The sequence below is a fragment of the Salvelinus alpinus genome, chromosome 16, assembly GCF_045679555.1.
Source record: "Salvelinus alpinus chromosome 16, SLU_Salpinus.1, whole genome shotgun sequence".
In the NCBI taxonomy this organism is placed as follows: Eukaryota; Metazoa; Chordata; class Actinopteri; order Salmoniformes; family Salmonidae; genus Salvelinus; species Salvelinus alpinus.
In genome coordinates, this window is record NC_092101.1 from 19144490 (window position 1) to 19168682 (window position 24193).

Sequence of the window (24193 nt, forward strand, 5' to 3'; positions counted from 1 at the left end):
TTTGCCAGTTAGCTGTCCTATGAGTGGATGGGAATTCAGACAATGCCAGAAGTTAGTAGTCTGTAGCTAATTTTGGTGGAGTATTCATGGCCTACGCCTCTCTGGTGAATTTGCGAGGCATGCAAGACAAATACATTGCAAGATACAGATTACCAAGACATGGTTCTTTCTGCATGCCCCCTTTTCCTCAGTCACACTGATTCACATGCTCTCTCGCTTTGCTAATGATGCAAGTGTGTGTTCAGTCTTTGGTCTGTTGCGTGTAGAATATCCTAGCCCCTGTTTTACGGAAGTTGCGAGACATTGCAAGCCAAGAAATTGTGCGATACAGCATTCCATTGAGAGATACAGCTTTTGATTGTCAACCGATAGGCCTAGTGCACGGTTCTGCATGCTGGCCGACCTGCCTATACAGTGCCCCTCCCCTCCGTCCCTTGCTAGCTCGCTATGATTGTGTTCTCGAAAGCACGACAACTAATCCCTGGTATCGTCTTTGGCATCATTAAAGACAGTTATTTTATCAAATCAATTCTCTGTAATTATTATTACGTGATTAAACTAATCATGTAAATGTAATTAACTAGGAAGTCGGGGCACCAAGGAAAATCTTCCGATTTAAAAAGTTATAATTTTCCTAATATAACTCTTCCGATATTTTAATATCTGATCAATTAGTCTTCTTATTAATGAATTATTCTTTACCTCACGTTAGTCTCATTCCAAACGTCGTAAATTGTTGGTTATCTGCACGAACCTAGCCTTTACTATAAATCATCCATACACCAAATTGGTTTAATCATTTATTTACTAACTAACCAATCACAGAAATGCATAAACAAACAAATGTTAGGGTTACAAGGAAATGATAGGGGAGGTTCCCTAGTGGGCTAAGCCGATATGACGGCTTGGTGGATAAAGGGCAGGAAAGACAAAAGGAGTCACTACACAGTTGATAATTATATTAATTGAAATGCTAATCCTTTGCACATGAACGCTCACTCATTCGGGAATAGTTGCAATCAATATATATTTACGCCGACTGTGTCGTCGTGATCTGTTAGAATCGTCAATCCTTCTTTTGGAGAGTTCATCCGAGTCTCTCTCTCTGCTTCCCTGAAGATCAAAGTATTTTGTGGTTAGAATGGATACTTCAGAGTACCATTCCGAAATGTTCTCATAGAATAGGTATTTCGGCGGTTGTCGGTCTTCACATCCCAGGTTGACAAACATTTCTAGCTGCAGACTAGTAATTATAATCTAAGATTTGCTCTTATTCTGTAGGGATCGATAGTCAACCATTTCCAGCCGTGTAGCCAATGCTCCACGTGGTATGGTTAGGAATTAAACAACCATTTCAACCTTAGCTTATACTGAGGGTTTTGTGGTCTAAACTCAACCTTTGCCCCCTCGGTGTCTATGGTACGCGTGGTCTGAAGAGGATTTCCTCAGGAGGGGGTTTTAGACGTAACAATAGTAAATGACGCCAGATCATGTCTGTGCTCACGGGGGAGGGCCAATGACTTAGTTAAACTTCAAAGGGAATACAATTCTCTTTCATTAAAGGTTTAACATCACCTTATATCATTTCACAAATAGTTTCATCTTTACTCATTCATTTTATACAAGAATTAGATGCAAACCCCATAATTGAGAAATGTACATAATCAGAGATATAGTTAACTTCTCTAGGGTATGTGGGACCCTAGCGTCCCACCTCGTCAACAGCCAGTGAAACTGCAGGGCGCCAAATTCAAAACAGAAATCCCATAATTTAAATTCCTCAAACATTTAAATTCCTCAAACATACACTTGTTGTAAATCCAGCCACAGTATCCAATTTCAAAAAGTTTTTACGACAAAAGCACACCAAACGATTATGTTAGGTCAGAGCCAAGTCACAGAAAAAGACAGCCATTTTTCCAGCCAAAGAGAGGAGTAACAAAAAGCAGAAAGAGATAAAATGAATCACTAACCTTTGATGATCTTCATCAGATGACACTCATAGGACTTCATGTTACACAATACATGTATGTTTTGTTCGGTAAAGTTCATATTTATATCCAAAAATCTGAGTTTAGGCGGGACGCTACTGTCTCACTTGGCCAAAAGCCAGAGAAAATGCAGAGTGCCAAATTCAAATAAATTACTATAAAAATCTAACTTTCATTAAATCACACATGAAAGATACCAAATTAAAGCTACACTGGTTGTGAATCCAGCCAACATATCAGAATTCAAATGGGCTTTTCGGCGAAAGCAAACTATGCTATTATCTGAGTTAGCACCATAGTAAACAAAGAGAGAGAAGCATATTTCAACCCTGCAGGCGTGACAAAACGCAGAAATAAAAATAAAATTCATGCCTTACCTTTGACGAGCTTCTGTTTTTGGCACTCCAATATGTCCCATAAACGTCACAAATGGTCCTTTTGTTCGATTAATTCCGTTGATATATATCCAAAATGTCCATTTATTTGGCGCGTTTGATCCAGAAAAACAACGGTTCCAACTTGTGAAACGTGACTACAAAATATCTCAAAGGTTACCTGTAAACTTTGCCAAAACATTCCAAACTACTTGTAGTTGTAATACAACTTTAGGTATTTAACGTAAATAATCGATAAAATTGAAGATGGGATGATCTGTGTTCAATACAGGATTAAAACAAACTGTAGCTAGCTTTCTGGTCACGCGCCTCTAACAAACAGGATACTTCGAGTGACCCTCGTTCAAGATGGCCGTACTTCTTCATTACACAAAGGAATAACTTCAACCAATTTCTAAAGACTGACATCCAGTGGAAGCGGTAGGAACTGCAAGAAGGTCCCTTAGAAATCTGGATTCCCAATGAAAATCCATTGAAAAGAGAGTGACCTCAACAACAAAAAAATCTGAATGGTTTGTCCTCGGGGTTTCGCCTGCTAAATAAGTTCTGTTATACTCACAGACATGATTCAAACAGTATTAGAAACTTCAGAGTGTTTTCTATCCAAATCTACTAATAATATGCATATCTTATCTTCTGGGGATGAGTAGCTGGCAGTTTAATTTTGGCATGCTTTTCATCCAAAATTCCGAATGCTGCCCCCTACCCTAGAGAAGTTATGCGTGTTTCCTGTCCTCTGAGGTCACCAAATGAAACACACTCGTCATACCCGTCCCTTATGTGGACATTTTGTATCAAATCCCCATTTTGGGGATTTAGGAGTTCGCCATGTGAAATCCTTTGTTCTCTCTATGCGTCTCTTTCTGCATGGCCAGGAGGAAGAGAGTCTCCTCCAGGAATTTATGACCTGAGATAACAGAATCTGTGAGTGAGTGTGTGAGAGAGGGGGGGTGCCATGATCTATACCCAGAAAGGGCCACGTCATGACACTGGAAAATTCGCTGGTTCGTATACCATAGCCGGCAAGGTGAGAAAATGTGTCAATGTGCCTTTGAGCAACGCACTTAACCCTGATTGGCATCACCAGCGGCCTGCATGTGTTTCGCTTGCTCAGTGTGTGTTTCTTTCTCTGAGTTCCAGAAAGAGAAGTTAGCCGGTCGGAACACAATTAGATTAACCCAAGGAGGGATTGCAAAACCCCACTAGTCTTTTACCCAGTGGGAAATATGGCTATTCCCGTGCTGCTAGTTCTGATTAGATATGAACAAAAATAGGCAAATGATTAGATATACATTTACAGTCCATTCAGAAAGTATTCATACCCCTCGTCTTAATCCCTATTGTGTTACAGCCTGAATTCAAAATGGATTAACTTAATTTCTTACCCTTCTAAACACAATACCCCATAATGACAAAGTGGAAACATGTATTTAGAAATTTTTGCAAAGGTATTGAAAATGAAATACTGAAATATCTAATTTACATAAGTATTCACATCCCTGAGTCAACACTTTGGCAGCGATTACAGCTGTGCGTCTTTCTGGGTAAGTAAAGGTTTCCCACACCTGGATTGTGCAACACTATTCTTTTCAAAATTCTTCGAGCTTTGTCCAATTAGTTGTTGATCACTGCTAGACCCTTTTTTCAGGTCTTTCCATAGATTTTGAAGTAGATTTAAGTGAACACTAACTAGGCCAATCAGGAACATTCACTGTCTTCTTGGTAAGTAACTCCAGTGTAGATTTGGCCTTGTGTTTTAGGTTATTGTCCTGCTGAAAGGTGAATTCATCTCACAGTGTCTGGTGGAAAGCAGACGGAACCAGGTTTTCGTCTAGGATTTTGCCTGTGCTTAGCTCCATCCCGTTTTTTTTTATCCTGAAAAACTCCCCAGTCCTTAACGCTTACAAGCATACCCATTAAATGATGCAGCCACCACTATGCTTGAAAATATGGAGAGTGGTACTCAGTAATGTATTGGATTTGCCCTAAACATAACACTTTGTATTCAGGAACAAAAAGTGAATTGCTTTGCAACATTTTTTGCAGTATTACTTTAGTGCCTTGTCGCAAACACAATGCATATTTTGGAATATTTGTATCCTTCTTTTAAATATAGTATTGTGGAGTAACTACAATGTTGTTGATCCATCCCCAGTTCTCCCATCACAGCCATTCAACTCTGTAACTGTTTTAAAGTCACCATTGGCCTCATGGTGAAATCCCTGAGCAGTTCCATTCTCTCCAGCAACTGAATTAGGGAGGACACATGTATCTTTGAAGTGACTGGGTGTATTGATACATTATCCAAAGAGTGATTAATAACTTTGCCATGCTAAAAAGGGATATTCAATGGCTTCTTTGTTTATGTATACCCATCTACCAATAGGTCCCTTCTTTAGGAGGCATTGGAAAACCTCCCTGGTCTTTTGTGGCTGAATCTGTGTTTGAAATTCACTGCTTGACTGAAGGACCTTAGATAATTGTATGTGTGTGGGTACAGAGATAAAGTATCCATTCAAAATCATGTTAAACACTATTATTGCAGAGTGAGTCCACGCAACTGATTATGTGACTAGTTAAGCACATTTTTAGGCTTGCCGTAACAAAGAGGTTGAATACTTGACTCTAGAAATGTCAGCTTTTCATTTATTTGTAAACATTTCTAAAAACATAATTCCACTTTGACATGATAGGGTACTGTGTTGGCCAGTGACAAGAAATCTCATTTCAATTATTTTTACATTCAAGCTGTAACAACAAAATGTGAAAAAAAGTCAAGGGGAGTGAAGGCACTGTATATAAATCAGTCTCCTCTATTTCAAAAATACTGAATCTGAGGAGTCGATTCCTGAAGCTTAGAAATAGGAGTCAACACTGTCAGTCGATGTGCAAGGAGTTGAGGAATCAATTATTTTGGATTAGACTCTCCACCACTACGTCATCGTCGTTAACAGTTGGAAAATTGTCAGAGAAAAGCAAGCGACAGCAGCAAAGTTCTGTAAGGCAATACTTGGAGAAGCTAAAGCAAACTTTACAAGCTGGAATGGAGGTACACTAATGGTAGTACAGGTGCAATGCTTAACCATCTGAAAGAGACGCCCGTGAGACCCAAAACGTTGCTTGCAGCAGCACAGCTACATTGTGAATTCACGTGGTATTTTATGATTTTTAACGGAACAGTTTAAACGTTAAGAAAAATTGCCAATTTGTCACATTCCTAGCGCATACAGTGGTTCGTCCTTTAAAAGTTGCAGCGTACTGCGGCGCAGCTTGCATGGTGCCGCAGAATTCTATTGCACGTAATTTAAGTGTGAACCACTGGTACCAGTGCTAGTACCAGTGCTAGTTTGACCACCAGAGGGTATCTTTGAGAAGCATTTGATAGCCTTCAATAGTGTCTGTACTTGAGAATTTAAACCCTTTTTTGTAAGAACATAGTATACGGGACTGACTAATACATTTTGCTTAATTAATTTAATTAATATTATGGCGTTTCTATTCCAAGAAAAAAACAAAAAAACACTGGGTTTCCGTTAGGATGGAACGGAAATTATGGCACTGTACATCGTGACAGGCTACAGTACTTGGCTATTTAGCTAAAGAATCCCCCGTGTCGTGTGGGCACGCGGGAGACCGGGGTTCAATTCCACGATGGGGAGGAAGGAATAAGCGGTCCTTGTAAATAATAATTTGTTCTTAACTTAAGGCTAGGGGGCAGTATTCAGAAGTTTGGATGACTGAGGTGCCCAAAGTAAACTGCCTGTTACTCAGGCCCAGAAGCTAGGATATGCATATGCATGGTAGTATTGGATAGAAAACACTAAAGTTTCTAAAACTGTTAAAATAATGTCTGTGAGTATAACAGAACCGATTTGGCAGGCGAAACCCCGAGGACAATGTTGTTGAGGTCATTGGACTTTCCAATGCTTTTCTATCCAATGCTTTTCTATGGGAAAGCCTAATTATTAGGACCCAGATTGCAGTTCCTATGGCTTCCACTAGATGTCAACAGTCTTTAGAAATTGTTCGATGTTTTGTTTTTTTATGAAGTATTCGTATTCTTTCTAAGTGTCACTCAGAAGGACTCTAGTCTTTTGGTGCGCGTTAATGAGTTTTGCGGTCCTCGTTATTTATTTCCTGGTATTGAATATACTATTTTCCGTCTTAAATTTTATCGTTTATTTACATATTAGGGTACCTGAGGATTGATTAGGAACGTTGTTTGACATGTTTGGACCAAGTTTATTGGTAAAGTTTGGGATTCATTTTGTATGCATTTTGAACGAGGGGAAACAGGTGGATTATTGAATGAAGCGCGCCAAATAAACTAACTTTTTTGGGATATAAAGGACTTTATTGAACAAAAGGACCATTTGTTATGCAACTGATCTTCAAAGGTAAGGGATTTATTTTATCGCTATTTCTGACTTCCGCGATGCATCTGCTTGGTTGGAAAATGTTAATGCTTTTGTATGCGGGGCGCTGTCCACAGATAATCGCATGGTATGCTTTCACCATAAAGTATTTTTGAAATCTAACGAAGCTGCTGGATTAACAAGAAGTTAGGCTTTTAAATTATGTAAGACACTTGTATTTTCATGAATGTTTAATATTACGAATTTAGTATTTCGCGCTCTGCAATTTCACCGGATGTTGTCGAGGTGGGTCGCTAGCGGCACGTCTAGCCCAAAGAGGTTTTAACTGACTTGCTTAGTTAAATAAAAGGTTACACTAAGAGCATAACATTTCCACACCCTAATTGTATATTTGTAGTCTAACCAATACCCAAACGGAGATTCAGTGAAAATAAAAATCTCATTGATTTATCAAGACCAGTCCCCATGCTTGTCTCAGAGCAGCGCAAAACGGTGCTAAAATAGTTGTAGGCTATTGCTTCAAATCCTATTGCTTCTAACTTCAATATGCTCTTTAAATAAATAAGACCTGCACCACTTAACAGCACATTACTCAACACTAGTGACTCATGTAGGCCTACAGTATATGGAAAAATATGACGTGACTCTCCGCCAATAATTACATAGAGGATTGGAGGATTCTAAATTAAAACCAAAAGCCACCTCACGGGTCTCCAGGTGACAACCGGCACGGGTGTTGAACCTGCATATGTTTGCACTGCGGGAGCCCCCATCCACAAAGTATCAAAATACAGAAAGGTGTTGGGAAAAGTATATTGTCTTGCTAATAGCGCATTATGGCCTATTATAATACTCTACATGGTGTCCAGGTCAGGATAACCAAAACATTTCTTTAAAAGACTATCAGAAAGAATGTTGGTACTTATTTATTTTGATCCAAAGTCATGAATGACTGAGTCACTCAGCTTTATGTAGGTGCCGGGCTATATGACTGTGCCGTCAACTTGAGCGATTGTAATCTGAATAAAGGCCAAAATAATATTTGTGAAGGCCAAAACATTTTTCTGTTTTTAGAGGGAGAGAAACGTTGGGCCAATTGTGCGCCGTCCTATGGGACTCCCAATCACGGTCGGATGTGATACATAATAAAACTTCTTGTGGTATTATTTGTTTTGTCTTTAAGGTTGGCTTAAACTGAAATCGGCCAATCACGGCCGGTTGTGATACAGCCAACCTAACTTAGAAATACATTTGACAATAGAATTCTCCCTCCTAAGCAAGTCGATTGTCCAGCTACCTGCTAATAGCCAAAATGGCGCTGTACAATGTGACCATGTGTTTGAAAGAGTATTTTCCAGTAAGCAACAATTTGTTTACCTTCATTAGACAACTTTGTTCCAATATTTCAGTAATTCAGTGATATTTATTCCCATAGTAATTCGTTATGGATCCATAACTAAATAAATGTCTGCATTTTGAAAGAGTATTTTAATCATTATTTTATTAACGAAAGCCATTATTAGTTACATTGTTTTAATTTGAACGTGCAGACTGGCACTAAGAACAGCGGGAACATTTCCCTAGTCAGCGCCATTATTAGTGCAATGCCCCTTAAAAGTGTTGCTCTGTGCTACCCAGTGTGGCGGGGTGGGGGTCCACCCCCCATGGGCTAGGTCCGTCTTCTGTGCGCGGCTCTGCGGCCCATCCCGTGCCCCCTGCCATCGTGCCTTGAACCTTGCGCACTTTCAATGGATACAGCCGCTGAAGGCAAGGCAATCCCATTGTGCGCGACTCGGGAGCCATGACTAATATATATTGTCCTGCTAATAAAAGGGCTAATAATATATCTGAGAATATCCCAGGGGCTTTTATATAATTCTAAATTCATAATAATCGCTTGTTTAAAAAAAGATTTATTTTGGAGAAGATTTAATTTTCAAATAACGTAAAATGAGTTAGAAAAAGGCCACCCTTGAACATGGGGTGAAACATTGTTACTCATTTGTAAATAAAGCCAGTTTATTATTTAGAATGATTTTTTCCCGTGTTCAGAGGGAGAGAAACCAAAAACCTATAGTCATCTCATGGGTCTCCCAGTTGAGGCTTTTGCACGGGTATTGAACCATCATCTGTAGCAACACAGCTTGCACTGCTATGCAGTGTCTTAGACTGTTGCGCCACTCAGGCGCTGTACAACGTGACTGGCCAGGAGTGGGCTACAGTACTACAGTAAGATCAAAATAGTCCTAACAAAATAAAAGAATACAAACCTAAGTGTAACAGTTTTAGTAAGTAATACTGAAGTCGTGCACAATTATCAGTTTCTATTTACGTTTATGTCGCCCAGTCATTGTCAGATAGACACAGTAGGACCCAAAAGCATAATCAGTCCTCTAACTCACCCTTGCGCTGGTTTGGAGCAATGAAGTGGTGACGCAGGGTACCGTACTAAACTACAAATCACCTCTAAGTCCCGCAGCATAATCGCAAAACGTTTAGTGGAGCAACCACTGTATATCAGTAGTCAATGACCCATTCAAAAACTACAGTAAGGACCACTAACCACTTGCTGCTCACATACAGTGCATTTGGAAAGTATTCCGAACCCTTCCCTTTTTACACATTTTGTTAAGTTACAGCCTTATTCTAAAATGGTTTAAATAAAAAAAAGAATATCAATCTACACACATTACACCATAATGACAAAGCAAAAGTTTCGACATTTTTACAACTAAAAATAAACAGAAATACCTTATTTACATAAGTATTCAGACCCTTTGCTATGAGACTCGAAACTGAGCTCAGGTGCATCCTGTTTCCATTGATCATCCCTGAGATGTTTCTACAACTTGAGTCCACCTGTGGTAAATTTAATTGATTGGACATGATTTGGAAAGGCACACACAGTTGACAGGGCATGTCAAGGCAAAAACCAAGCCATGAGGTCGAAGGAATTGTCCGTAGAACTCCGAGACAGGATTTTGTTGAGGAACAGATCTGGGGAAAGGTACAAAAACATTTCTGCAGCATTGAAGATCCCCAAGAACACAGTGGCCTCCATCATTCTTAAATGGAAGAAGTTTGGAACCACCAAGTCTCTTGCTAGAGCTGGCCGCCCGGCCAAACTGAGCAATCGGGGGAGGAGGGCCTTGGTCAGGTAGGTGACCAAAAACCCGGTGGTCATTCTTACAGAGCTCTAGAGTTCCTCTGTGGAGATGAGAGAACCTTCCAGAAGGACAACCATCTCCGCAGCACTCCACCAATCAGGCCTTTATGGTAGAGTAGCCAGATGGAAGCCACTCATCAGTAAAAGGCACATGACAGCCTGCTTGGAGTTTGCCAAAAGGCACCTAAAAGACTCTGACCATGAGAAACAAGATTCTCTGGTCTGATGAAACCAAGATTGAACTCTGGCCTGAATGCCAAGCGTCATGTTTGGAGGAAACCTGGCACCATCCCTACGGTGAAGCATGGTGGTGGTAGCCTCATGCTGTGGGGATGTTTTTCAGCGGCAGGGACTGGGAGACTTGTCAGGATCGAGGGAAAGATGAACTGAGCAAAGTACAGAGAGATCCTTAATGAAAACATGCTCCAGAGCTCTCAGGACCTCAGACTGGGGTGAAGGTACACCTTCCAACAGGACAACGACCCCAAGCACACAGCCAAGACAATGCAGGAGTGGCTTCGGGACAAGTCTCTGAATGTCCTTGAGTAGTCCAGCCAGAGCTCGGACTTGAACATCTTTGTAGAGACCTGAAAATAGCTGTGCAGCAACGCTCCCCATCCAATCTGACAGAGTTTGATAGGATCTGCAGACAAGAATAGGAGAAACTCCCCAAATACAGGTGTGCCACGCTTGTAGCGTCATACCCAAGAAGATTTTAGGCTGTAATTACTGCCAAAGTCCTCAGTAAAGGGTCTGAATACTTATGTATACCTTTTTATTTTCTTTATTTGCAAACATTTCTAAAAACCTGTTTTTACTTTGTAATTATGTGTAGATTGATGAGGGGAGAAAAAAAACAATTTAATCCACTTTGGAATAAGGCTGTAACGTAAAAAACGTGGAAAAACTCAAGGGGTCTGAATACTTTCCGGATTCACTGGAAGTGATCTCTAATGTGGCGTCTAGATATATGCCTACATAACACTATAATAATACAAGACATTTTGACTAACAATGTATTTTTCTAATGAGTGGACCCCAATCCCCATCCCCATCTCCTCCAGCCAGACTCACCTTGTTCTGTTCATACTTGTACTGTATCTTGAGGGTCTCAGAGGCCCGGATCATGGACTGCATGGAGGTGAAGATGTTCTGATAGACCAGTTTGGTGAAGCCTCTTTTGTCCTCGTCGGTGTAGCCTGTCCCGTGGATGATGCGCATCTGTTTGATGAAGGTGCTCTTGCCACTTTCGCCAGTGCCTGTGGAGACACAGGACAGAACACAGGTTAGACAGAGGTTTCCAAATGTTTTCAGTTTGAGTGTAGTCCACTATGCAAGTTTGACTGGAGCGCGGCGTGAGATTCCCAAAGGCTGGAGGGAAGGCCTTCTCGCCCACTCAAATTCTGCTCCAGTAGCGCTCACAAGAAACTGATAAAACACACAGGTGCAAAATCAAGGTGACTTACAAAGATGAGTACCAAGAGAGGGAGTGCGGTGATGTAATGTCCACAACTAAAGAATCATTGTGGAATCTGAAAAGACATCTCGAAAGCATGATGCTGTACTTACTACGTGCACATGCTAAAAGCAAGGAACATGGTGGGTAGCTAATTAAGTGTGCCATTGTAGCACAGTATTTATAAACAAAATAATCTGATCTCTTAAGTTTTCATTTTTGTTCTATTCCATACAATAGGCCATAATTGATTTTGGCCCAATAGGCCTTGCATATTCCAACTTCAAGACCCTTTCCATTTTAATTTTGGCTATTTTGCCCGAAAACCTTTAGGCCTGCCTATTGAAAAAAAATGAAAAAATTACATCCCTGCCCAGCCTGACAAGATTGGCCATAGGTGTTTATCATTCCCAGTGGCTCTGCAAGCATGGAGAGGATATTCTCCGCTGCTGGCCTGCTCTCCAGGCACTATTGCATGAGCCTGAAGCCAGACTCAAAAGGCACTGTAGAGTGAGCCTAATAAGGCATTTTTTGTTTAATTTGTATATCATTCTAAGTAAGTCACAGTCTATGAGCAATTTCTAAACTACAATTATTTAATAGAGTATAATGTTGTTTAAATGCTGAGTGCTTAATGTCCCTGACTCCCTACCAGCCCAGTGTTGAACTTGCAAATAATTCACAATGTATTTCTTTGTAGGCTATAGCCTTGAAAAAAATTGAAATAAAGCCTAAATAATTAATTTCCGTTCCTTCTAAGGCTCCCTGTCTGGCTCCTGACCTATTTAGAGTGTTTATATACAGTTTAATATGACATGTAGCCTATTTGAAATGATAAGCGCCTGTTACGTTCACATTTTCATGTTTATTAAAACACTTAATTCAAATCATATAGTTTCATTTCAATACTTCAAAACCAAAATGGTAGGTCAAGGTAGTCACAAAAATAGATGGGTGTTAGGTTAAATTGTGATTTTAATGAATGGAGCGAATTTAGAGTGGCATTTTTCTCTCTCCTGTGAGTGCAGAGAGGTTTTTAGTGGAGCGGATGGAAAGGAGATGTAGCACCAGAGCAGTGTTGTCAACACCGCTCACATACTCTGTGATACCCTCTCCTCCACAGAGAGCTAAAGCTTACCGCACCGTGCGACAAGTGCATGAAACTGATAGCATCCAGAGGAGTACTTTGTGCAGGAAAACAATACATTTTACATTTACATTTTAGTCATTTAGCAGACGCTCTTATCCAGAGCGACTTACAGTAGAGTGCATACATTTTATTACATTTTTTACATACTGAGACAAGGATATCCCTACCGGCCAAGAGCAGACGCTCTTATCCAGAGCGACTTACAGTAGAGTGCATACATTTTATTACATTTTTTACATACCGAGACAAGGATATCCCTACCGGCCAAACCCTCCCTACCGGCCAAACCCTCCCTAACCCGGACGACGCTATGCTAATTGTGCGTCGCCCCACGGATCTCCCGGTTGCGGCCGGCTGCGACAGAGCCTGGGCGCGAACCCAGCCCAGCCTGGGCGTGAACCCAGAGACTCTGGTGGTGCAGCTAGCACTGCGATGCAGTGCCCTAGACCACTGCGCCACCCGGGAGTTGCTACACATATACCCGGGAATGCACAATACACATGACTTGTGCATTGCCAGGAGCTATACATTCTACAACAACTCTAATGTCTGGCACCATCCAACATCTTATAAGATGAAGGGAAAAAAATAGGTTGGATGGACGGTCAGATAGAAACAGACAACCCCACATCTCCAACACCACAGCATTTTCTGCGTCCCAGCGGAGGTCCCAAATATTTTGTATCTTTATATGGACATTTCTAACTGCTGTGTCCAATGGTATATTTGGGAATGACGAGTCCAAACCAGTGTAGAGAACAGTTAAGTATGGGTAGAGCACTACCCTGCCTCCCTCCAACACACCATCCTCTCCTCTCCCAGTACCCAGGCTGAGTCACCACAGCTTCAGCAGCTCTCCTCTGACGCTCTTCCTGTTCTCCTCACTTTCCATATTCTACTCTCCAATACCTATCCTTTCTCCTCTCCCCTTCTCCTCAGTGCCGAGTACTACCCGCTTCCTCAATACCCGTTTCCTCTATTTGCTCTGCAACCTTTTCACACATGCCAGGCTGGGGAGCAACATGAAATAGCCCATTACATAACGTTTTCTTTGTCTCCGTAGACCCGGCTGCATGGCGGCTGCTGCTGCTCCTTTCAGAGCTCAGAAGCCAAGGCAAGCAGTGGGAGATGTACTATCTAGCACTGTCTTAAACGGTTGGTTTGGATGTGAGTTCTTCAGAATAGCTAACGAATTGAAAGAGGTTGAAACAAGGCCATTTCATGCACTGAGAAAAAAGGCAAAAAACCACATGTAGCTTAATAAAGGATAGGCCTAGTGTTAGGTAGATGGATTTTAAGGACATAAGTCTTTCTTTTGGACATTAGCCAATTTGACCATTTAACAGCCAGGGTCTCCCCTATATTTCATTGAATGGCAGTTAATAAAGGAATGATCAGTAGGTGCATAACATGTGTGTGCTGTAGTACTGCACGTTTTACTCACTCCTCTGTGACAAAGCTGCATTGATGAGTGTCTGAGAGCCCTGACCGGTGTTGGTCTTCCTCAGAGGATCTCTGCTCCTCAGTTAACTAGGTCAGGCCAGACAGTTTCCTACAGATGAGCAGACTTCAATGAAAGGTTCACAATTAGCCTCACACACTGCGCTCTCTCACTGACCCCTACTGAATGAAGAGAGGAACCTCAGAAACTCAGTAGAGACGGGGAGGAAAGTGAAGGAACATAGTAACATTGTCCTGATGTCATACCAGGTACTGTGTGGAGTCACAGATTAGATGAACTGGACAAGGCATGAGCAATCAACAGAATCAGGCGGAAGGATCGCAGCGGTTGGATTTCCAGGATAAGCGCAGAAGGCACACACAGACCTCAGTCAGGAGTGAGGAAATTCTGGGAGGCAGTATACAATCCGGTGTTGTCATCCTTCTTCAGTTCAAACACACAGCTATGTTTGAAATATCTAGGAAATCATCTACATTCACCACTAGCACTGTTGCTACACAAGTGTTGAAGTACATTTCTAGTTACCATGGCAAGTATTCTATTATTAATTATTTTAGAAAGTTCTACATGTAACTCAAAATACCCACTGCACTGCCAACTGAAATCATTTAAAAAGGCAACTGTACAATGCACCCATTTATTGATAAAATATTACAAGCCAACCAAATTAACTAATGATAAAATCTGCTCCACAGTTCTTTCTCCATGTTTATTTAGTTGGTATTAGACTTGGTTGCCAGAGCACGACTGTAAAGAGGCTTACTCACTATCAACTATGAGTACTTCTGGTAATTAGCCTTCTAGTATAATGCTAACCCAGTATCATGATAGACCTACTTACGGCTGGGCGGTATACCGTATTTTACTATATATACACACACCGGTATTGATGCACGGACCGGTTTGGGTTTTTACTTTATCTTCTATAACGGTATTTGAATGTTTGGTTTATTAAATGTGATACGCCGTGTGTTATGTCCATTTTTAGTTTACTCCGCTACTTGAGTCCATATCCCTCTCCGCTCCCTCTCGCTCCACACAGACCTAGTCCCACCCAGTCACTCAAGAAGCACATTTGTTGTTGCTTGTGACCACGAGACACTTGTGTTCAGTCTGCATGGTCAATGCAGCACATGCAACAATGTTGATGACACCGATGTTGTTTCCAATTTGATATTAATATAAATCCACAAGTGTTCCATAATTACAATATTAGTTTGTTTCTTACATCTGCAAACAGCTAGTTTGTATTTTCTTAGCAAGTTAAGCTAAATTGTGTTAGCCACTAATGCTAATCGCTAGTTAGCTGGCTAGCTAATTCTTTTAGGTTGAATTGAACAGTATAAAATATTCCGAATGGAGAAAGACTCATTGAAATAATTTTGAAAATATGTGTTGCCACCCTAGGGTCACGCACTACTCATACAGCAAATGTAAAACTTTTATTAATCAAAAACATAAATTACCATAAAAAAAGTGAAAAACACCATAAATATTTTGGCCATATTGCCTAGGCCTACTCAGTGTAGCATGTTTCAATTAAAAATGTAATTTGAAATATGTAATTATTACGTAAATACCACATCACCATGCACTTCCTGAGTAAATACCATGTAATAAGTGGCCTGTAAAATAATAAACGTCAGCAAAACTTCAAAACACAGAGGAAGAACCGTCTGACAATGTCAGTGAAGCAGTTAGTCACCCCCATGACTAACCATTAGCTTGAAGTGAGAAAATAGGTCAAAATGGATCCATTTAATTTGGTGTTGGCAGCAGAGGGCCACGGGATGCATTTCCACTCCAAACGAATGGAAGTCAATAACTTGAGGCTGAGGTTGGCTTCCTCTCCGAGGAGAAAAACAACTGTGCAGTAAGTGTGACAAAGTGGAGGAGTAAGGCCCCCTTTTGTAAATTATTATCCAAAATGTTGCCCTGCGATGCAATTAGGCAGCCAGCTCAGCAGAAAGTCACTGGGACACTGGGGCCCCAGGCTCTGTTCACAGGGTTCTCTGGGTTAGGCGGCTAGCAGGCTGGGTTTTAAAAGGAACTCAAACCCCTAACACTTGGTGACCCACCCGGCCAGGGAGATTTGCATTTAGGATTCCCGTCTTGATGTTGAACAGCTGCTTCGGACAAGTCTAGCAGTAGCAAGATATAAAATTCTTCCTTATTCATTTCCCGTGACCCTGTCACAAGATGATCCCTCCCCCAGTCCCTTCTCCCCCCTCTGTGTCTGTGCAGCAGCTTTGCTGAGGCTGCTTCCTGTCTCTGCCTGCGTGGAGCAGACTAGTAGGCACTAGGTAGCCTACATCTCAATAATCTACAGTTGTGTCCTCTCCATGTATAATTTCCTTCATATGCACTCATATCAGCATAAACGGGTGACACCAAAATTGGTAGACATCCTCCATTTTCACCTAGCCTGTGTTTTCGGCTCAGTGCAGCTGAAGGAGACAAGCAGAGGACGCTACGTTAGACTATTAAAACACAGCCCTTGCCTCACCACCTGCTGCCAAGGCACATCCTCAGGCCCTGAACATGGATCGTGCAGGCTGCAGTCTTCCAACCGAATGACAGTCATTTCTCCAGCGCCTTCAGGAGGGAAGTTGGGAGTGGATCAGAGGAGACCGGGAGAGATTGCCATCCGGGTGGATCTGCCTGTCTGTAGCAGATTCTGTTCTTTCCGCTGACTGGAATCAGAGGAGTAATCTGAGTGGGCAGACGGAGAGAGGGAGAGCATCTCTGTGGAGAGTAGTTCTATTCCAGTTTGGAGAGCACTCCACATTCTTTTCCTTCTAAAGGACTTACAGTGCCTTCAGAAAGTATTCACACCCCTTGACTTTTTCCACATTTTGATGTGTTATAGCCTGAATTCAAAATCTATTTAATTTAGATGTTTTTGTCACTGGCCTACCCACAATATCCTAGAAAGTGTAATTCTGCATTTAGAATTTTTACTAATTAATACAAAGTGTAAAGCTGAAATGTCTTGAGTCAACCCTAAATACGTTCAGGAGTAAACATTTGCTTAAGGCATATAATAAGATAAATGGGCTCACAGTGTTAAGTAATGATCAACAACCAATATGACAGTATTTGAAGAATTTAGAAAACGCAAATGCGGCGCAATCCAGGTGTGGAAAGGTTTTAAGAGACTTACCCAGAAAGACTCACAGCTGTAATCGCTGCAGAAAGGTATTGACTCAGGGGCGTGAATGTAAATTTGATATATTTCATTTTCAATACATTTGCTAAAACGTCTAAAAACATGTTTCCACTTTGTCATTATGGGGTGTAGAAGGGAGAGAAAAATAATTAAATTAATCCATTTTGAATTCAGGCTGTAACACAAAATGTGGATTAAGTCAAGGGGTATGAATACCTTCTGAAGGCACTGTAAATGTCCATCTAATCATTTGCCTATTTTTGTTCACATCTAATCAGAACTAACAGCACGGGAATAGCCATATTTCCCACTGGGTAAAAGACTAGTGGGCTTCGCAATCCCTCCTTGGGTTAATCTAATTGTGTTCCGACCGGCTAACTTCTCTTTCTGGAACTCAGAGAAAGAAACACACACTGAGCAAGCGAAACACATGCAGGCCGCTGGTGATGCCCGACAATGCAGACAGACACACAGACAATGTCTTAAAGGGTAAGGCTCTTCTAGACCACAGGGGGTGGCCTAGCCCTATATCTTGTTGCATAATAGTGCCTTGGGAATCATAGCATCACCTAATCTACTGAATTTAACGTTTGGATGGACTCACTCCCTGAGATCTAGTAGTTACAGGGATATACAGTTGAAGTCAGAAGTTTACATACACCTTAAACTGAGTTTAAATGTATTTGGTTTTCACAATTACTGACATTTAATCCTAGTAAAAATTCCATTTTAGGTCAGTTAGGATTACCACTTTATTTTAATAATGTGAAATGTCAGAATAATAGTAGAGAAAATGATTTATTTCAGCTTTTATTTCTTTAATCACATTCCCAGTGGGTCAGAAGTTTACATACACTCAATTAGTATTTGGTAGCATAGCCTTTAAATTGTTTAACTTGGGTCAAATGTTTTGGGTAGCCTTCCACAAACTTCCAACAATAAGATGGTGGAATTTTGGCCCATTCCTCCTGGCAGAGCTGGAGTAACTGAGGCCTTGCTCGCACACGCTTTTTCAGTTCTGCCCACAAATTTTCTATAGGATTGAGGTCAGGGCTTTGTGATGGCCATACCAATACCTTGACTTTGTTGTCCTTAAGCCATTTCCCACAACTTTGGAAGTATGCTTGGGGTCATTGTCCATTTGGAAGACCCATTTGCTACCAAGCTTTAACTTCCTGACTGATGTCTTAAGATGATGCTTCAATATATCCACAATTTTCCTTCATGATGCCATCTACTTTGTGAAGTGCACCAGTCCCTCCTGCAGCAAAGCACCCTCACAACATGATGCTGCCACCCCTGTGCTTCACGGTTGGGATGGTGTTCTTCAGCTTGCAAACATCCCCCTTTTTCCTCTAAACATAACGATGGTGATTACGGCCAAACAGTTCTATTTTTGTTTCACCAGACCAGAGTACAATCTTTGTCCCCATGTGCAGTTGCAAACCGTAGTCTGGTTTTTTTTAATGGCGGTTTTGGAGCAGTGGCTTCTTCCTTGCTGAGCGGCCTTTCAGGTTATGTCGATATAGGACTCGTTTTACTGTGGATATAGATACCTTTGTACCTGTTTCCTCCAGCATCATCACAAGGTCCTTTGCTGTTGTTCTGTAATAATTGATATGCACTTTTCGCACCAAAGTACGTTCATCTTTAGGAGACAGAAAATGACTCCTTCCTGAGCGGTATGACGGCTGCGTGGTCCCATGGTGTTTATACTTGCGTACTATTGTTTGTACAGATGAACGTGGTACCTTCAGGCATTTGGAAATTGCTCCCAAGGATGAACCAGACTTGGAGGTCAACAATTATTTTTACTAGGTCTTGGCTGATTTCTTTTGATTTTCCCATGATGTCAAGCAAAGAAGCACTGAGTTTGAAGGTAGGCCTTGAAATACATCCACAAATACACCTCCAATTAACTCAAATTATGTCAGTTAGCCTATCAGACGCTTCTAAAGCTATGACATTTTCTGGAATTTTCCAAGCTGTTTAAAGGCACAGTCAACTTAGTGTCTGTAAACTTCTGACCCACTGGAATTGTGATACAGTGAATAAGTGAAATGATCTGTCTGTAAAAAATTGTTGGAAAAATTCCTTGTGTCATGCACAAACTAGATGTCCTAACCGCCTTGCCAAAACTATAGTTTGTTAACTAGAAATTAGTGGAGTGGTTGAAAAACGAGTTATGACTCCAACCTAAGTGTACGTAAACTTCCGACTTCAATTGTAGGAAGGATCATACAGGGATACATAAGCATTAAGGCTTTCACAGACTGCCACACAACTGCCGAAACTCTGGGTGTGTCACTGTTTGCTCAACCAACAGAGCAGACACACAGGTATAGCCTTTCTTTCACACAGCAAGTAAAGCTAGCCTACATTTTACTGCCCAGATATCAATGAGCAATTTTCATACCAACTACACCATTTCTTATGCTCACGGTATGTTCATTCATCTGATCACATCTGTTCTACTCACGATGGCCTAGCTTGCTGCTCAGTGAGTGTGTAAATCACAACCATGTCTAATGTGAAACTTCCATTTTCCTGTGAGCCTACATTTAATTGGAATAAAATGAGCGAGCCTCCAGTTGTGAAGCACTGCAGTAACAGTGGCCGAGAATGTGAGTGAATGCAATATACTATACGTATGTGGGTGAACCTATAATACGGTTATCCTTTAAAGCAGCACGTACAGGATAATCAATGATGGGCTATGCGTTCTGTGGAAAATAATGAATGACGTGGAAGGTGTGTTCCACGACAGGCTAGCGGAGTAGAACTGACCTTCAACTGGGTTGCATTATTTTCCAGAGAACGAATAGAGCCCCGAGTTGATTATCCCTTTTATACCATGTCTATAATTTAACACATTTGCCGCTGGAAATGTGTTCAACAGCAAGTTTACTAGATAGCTACAGTAGTTGCCATGGTAACAAAACAAAAAAAATGACTTGCTAGTTTAGCTAACCAAACCATCAGTCCTAACTTTCAATTATGAAAATCTAATTCAACAATGCCAATCAATTCAACTTCTGCTTTCAAAAGCAGGTCAAACACTACACATGTAAGAATGAGCTATAGCAATTGAATTCTACTGTGCATATATACCGTGTGTTATAGGGAAATAATGCACTCAAGAATGCCCTTCAAGCCAACCAGAAACAAGTACCCAACAAAGCCATTGTATAGTGTAGAAATATTTTTTGTATACCCATTCAGGAATGAAACCCACAACATTGGTGACATGCTGTTGGCACCTTGCTCGAAGCCAATGGAACCGTCATTACCTTCGCAGCAGAGCAGACCTCACAGCCACCACCACTAACTGTTCTGTGCCGGTCGGTCTCAGCATAATCTAGGACGCTAGTGCCCATTATTACTACAATGTACACAAATATAAAAACGCAACATCTAAAGTGTTGGTCCCATATTTCATGAGCTGAAATAAAAGATCAACAAGTTTCTCTCGAATTTTGTGCACATTCTGTCTGCAAGAATGTCCACCAGAACTGTTGGCAGAGAATCGAATGTTAATTTCTCTACCATATGCCACCTCCAACGTTGTTTTAGAGAATTTGGCAGTGCCTCACAACCATAGACCACGTGTAACCACGCCAGCCCAGGACCTCCACATCCGGCTTCTTCACCTGCGGGATCGTCTTGAGACCAGCCACCCAGACAGCTGATGAAACTATGGGTTTGCACAACCAACGAATTTCAGCAAACTGTTAGAAACCGTCTAAGGGAAGCTCATCTGCATGGACGTTGTCGTCGCCAGGGTCTTGACCTGACTGCAGTTTGACCTCATAACCAACTTCAGTGGGAAAATGCTCACCTTCGAAGGCCACTGGTATGCTGGAGAAGTCGGCTCTTCATGGATTACTCCCAGGTTTCAACTTCAATACATAGAGTGTATTGCGACGTGTGTGCCCAATGGTGGAGGTGGGGTTATGGTATGTGCAGACATATGCTACAGACAACAAACACAATTGCATTTTTTCCCGATGGCAATTTGAATGCACAGAGATACCGTGATGAGATCTTGAGGCCCATTGTCGTGCCATTCATCCGTCGCCATCACATGTCAGCATGATAATGCACGGCCCCATGTCACAAGGATCTGTACACAATTCCAGGAAGCTGAAAATGTCCCAATTATTCCATGGCCTGCATACTCAGACACCCACTGAACATGTTTGGGATGCTGCTGCTGCTACTAGCTGTTTATTATCTATGCAGTCACTTTACCTCTACCTTCATGTACGTTACCTAAATTCCCGATTAACCTGTACCCCCGCACATTGACTCAGTACCGATACCCCCTCTATATCGCCTCGTTATTGTTTTGTTTTTTTAATTGTGTTACTTTTTTTTTCTACATATGATCTATAACTGGGCTAATAACTGGGCTAATAACTCAATAACTAGCAAAGGATATAAACAAAATGTGCACACGTGGCTACATGCAGCTCTCGCTTTGATCTCAAAACAAGCGCATCTACTCACGACCGCTCATGCTGTAAACAGTCCAGTTCAAAGTAAATGGCATAGATCCATATATGGCAATGGCCTATTTGCATATATGGCTACTGCAGCGCTGATTGTTTATGCCACACTGGTCTGTGTAGAGTACGGGCTGAGTGGTGCATGTCAATACAATAGAAACCTACTCCGATTCGTTCTGCCTACAACAAAATCTCTTGCATAGTTTGTTTTGGTATATTGCATTGAAAGTGGCTAATATTGCGCTGATTCGATCAAAATTGCCACAGTAAAGGGAAACGTTGATAGTGTTAACAGGGTCACCAACCTTTTCAAGATCACTTTGAATCAAAATGCATGCAGAGAACCGCTCAGATTTTTTTGTAAAATTACTTAAATGTTATCCTTTATGCAACATTAACCAACTAAAAACAGCTATAGGCCCAATATACTACCACCACATATTGGCTTTGATTGAATTGCCCTGCAAATGCCTTTATTTAAGCAATTTCGAAATATATTTCAAAATTTGAAGTAGGCTATATGATCACACCAGTAATAGATCCGTTGTTGTATTACTTGTGAAGCATAGCTGAGTGAGCATACTTTTTTTTTTTTTAAATAGCTTTTTATAAAAAATGTATTGGGCTGATGCCTGCATCTGATGTTCAGTCTCAGAGGGAGAGCAGCAGATTGAGCAGCAGCCTCTTAAAATCCCTCCACTCTCCCTGACCAAAAAGGGACACAGTCTTCCAGATTATGGCGAAACTTGAGTTGCACTGAACAGAGAAAGTGAAATATTCCTGGATATTAAAAAAAGACCCAAGCTGCTAATAACAATGCAACCTTATAAAAACACTTTCCTACTCATTCATCACTGCTGCAGTGCTTGTTGTAGCACTGAGTGGCAATAGGATTAAGGTGCATTTTATGGCTTTTAAAAGTGTTGAGTACAAAGTTGACAGAGCTGAGTAAGAACTTAAACATGAACTCACTCATAAAAACAGCATCTCTTTGCTGTATTCGTTGGCAGTCTCTAGTCATGGTTTTAAAATCTCACAGTATCAACTTTGCTTTAGCTTTCTTTTATGCCTGCTACGATACTGCAGACACGGTCATCTGAGCCTTCCGATTGCCCAGAGTTAGGCCCATAGTGCACTTGATTTGCTCTAGAAATCAAGGAAAAACTAGGGTGCAGAGGCACCAGACAGGAAAATGTGGGAAAAAAATAGGAACACAAGGCATTATCGTTGTTTTTTTTAAAGAAATGTTAGGGGATTGAATAGGAATGCCTTTGCGATCGACCGGTTGGTGACCACTGCCCTAGAAAGTTGAGTGAAGTTCAAACTTATACTTCTCTCTGTGGGCTAATATCTATGCACGGCAGTCTCGAAGCTACTTGAGACTGTTGCAGCTTAGAGGGAGCATTGGTTCCAAGGTCAAATCTTTGTCTATTTATTGAGGCTACCAAACAACCCTTATCATTTTGATTGTAATAATTTTTACAAATTCCAAATGAAAGTTTCATAAGTAAATTATACATTTCAAGCAATTTTTACTTACCGTAAAACATTTAAATACCTTGATCACCAAACCCTTTTTAGAGCTGCATATCCATTTATGGCAATCCTCTGTACAATGACATTTGCGCTGCATCCGATCCTATAGCTGTACAGCAAATCAGCAATCTGTTCGCTAGCTCAGGGGTTCTCAAACTTAACCCACGTCCCCCAAAAAGGAGTGGTTCAAAGCTTGTGACCCCTGCGCACGCGCATGCATGCGTGGCCCAGGGAGAATAAGCCCACAATCGCTGCTCAAATGTAGCCTGTCATTACAACCATAAACAACGATGCATTTTCAAAATGCAAGTAAGAAATAAACTGCGTTTACACCTGCATTTTAAGCTGAAAGTCATTCACATTAGCAGTCAATATTAACTAGGGATATCATGTCACATTGTCACTCCTCTGGTGTCCAGAACAAGCAGGAGCATATGGCTGGCTAACTGTATGCAGTGTGGGTTGCAGGATCAGATGGAAAGCATGAACTGTCTGTAGCCATTTTCCTTCCTCACAAATATTGTAATTAATTTGCCAGAATGTTACATCGTCAACCCATAAGTATTGAAGGAAGTGAGATGCTACAGCCATCTTCAGACATATAGCCAGTACCACCACTGAGGTATATAATTACGAACCCACCCAAACTAGGCCTATCTGAAATATGAAAATTAATGAAATCACCAGGTAGCTTATTGTTCTGGCAAAGATGAATCCATAGGATATTGGTGAACTGTATTTTATATGGATAATATTATCATAGGTAGGCTACAAGCGCTTTTTGGTCACTAATCTGGATGTGAGACCACATTTGAGTGCCAATGCTGATGACTGGTCACTGATCAACAGTCAAGAAATTCAACTTTTTCGTTCTGAAGCACAAATTAGATGTTTTTAAAACAAGAATTTGGTGCGATGCAGTAGGCCTATGTTAGTAACCAGATCAAACACGCAAATGTATAAATAAAATACAAATGGTAGGCT

General features: G+C 41.1%; 1 protein-coding gene across 4 annotated transcripts in view; it reads right to left on the reverse strand.

Annotated features, from left to right (window-relative positions):
* Positions 1 to 24193, reverse strand: part of LOC139541050 (guanine nucleotide-binding protein subunit alpha-11) — a 114445-nt gene that overhangs the window by 67415 nt on the left and 22837 nt on the right. For all 4 annotated transcript variants that reach the window (XM_071345225.1, XM_071345226.1, XM_071345229.1 and 1 more), the window contains exon 2: positions 11003 to 11187. In XM_071345225.1, coding sequence (XP_071201326.1) covers positions 11003 to 11187 — 185 coding nt within the window. The remainder of the gene's footprint in view (positions 1 to 11002; positions 11188 to 24193) is intronic.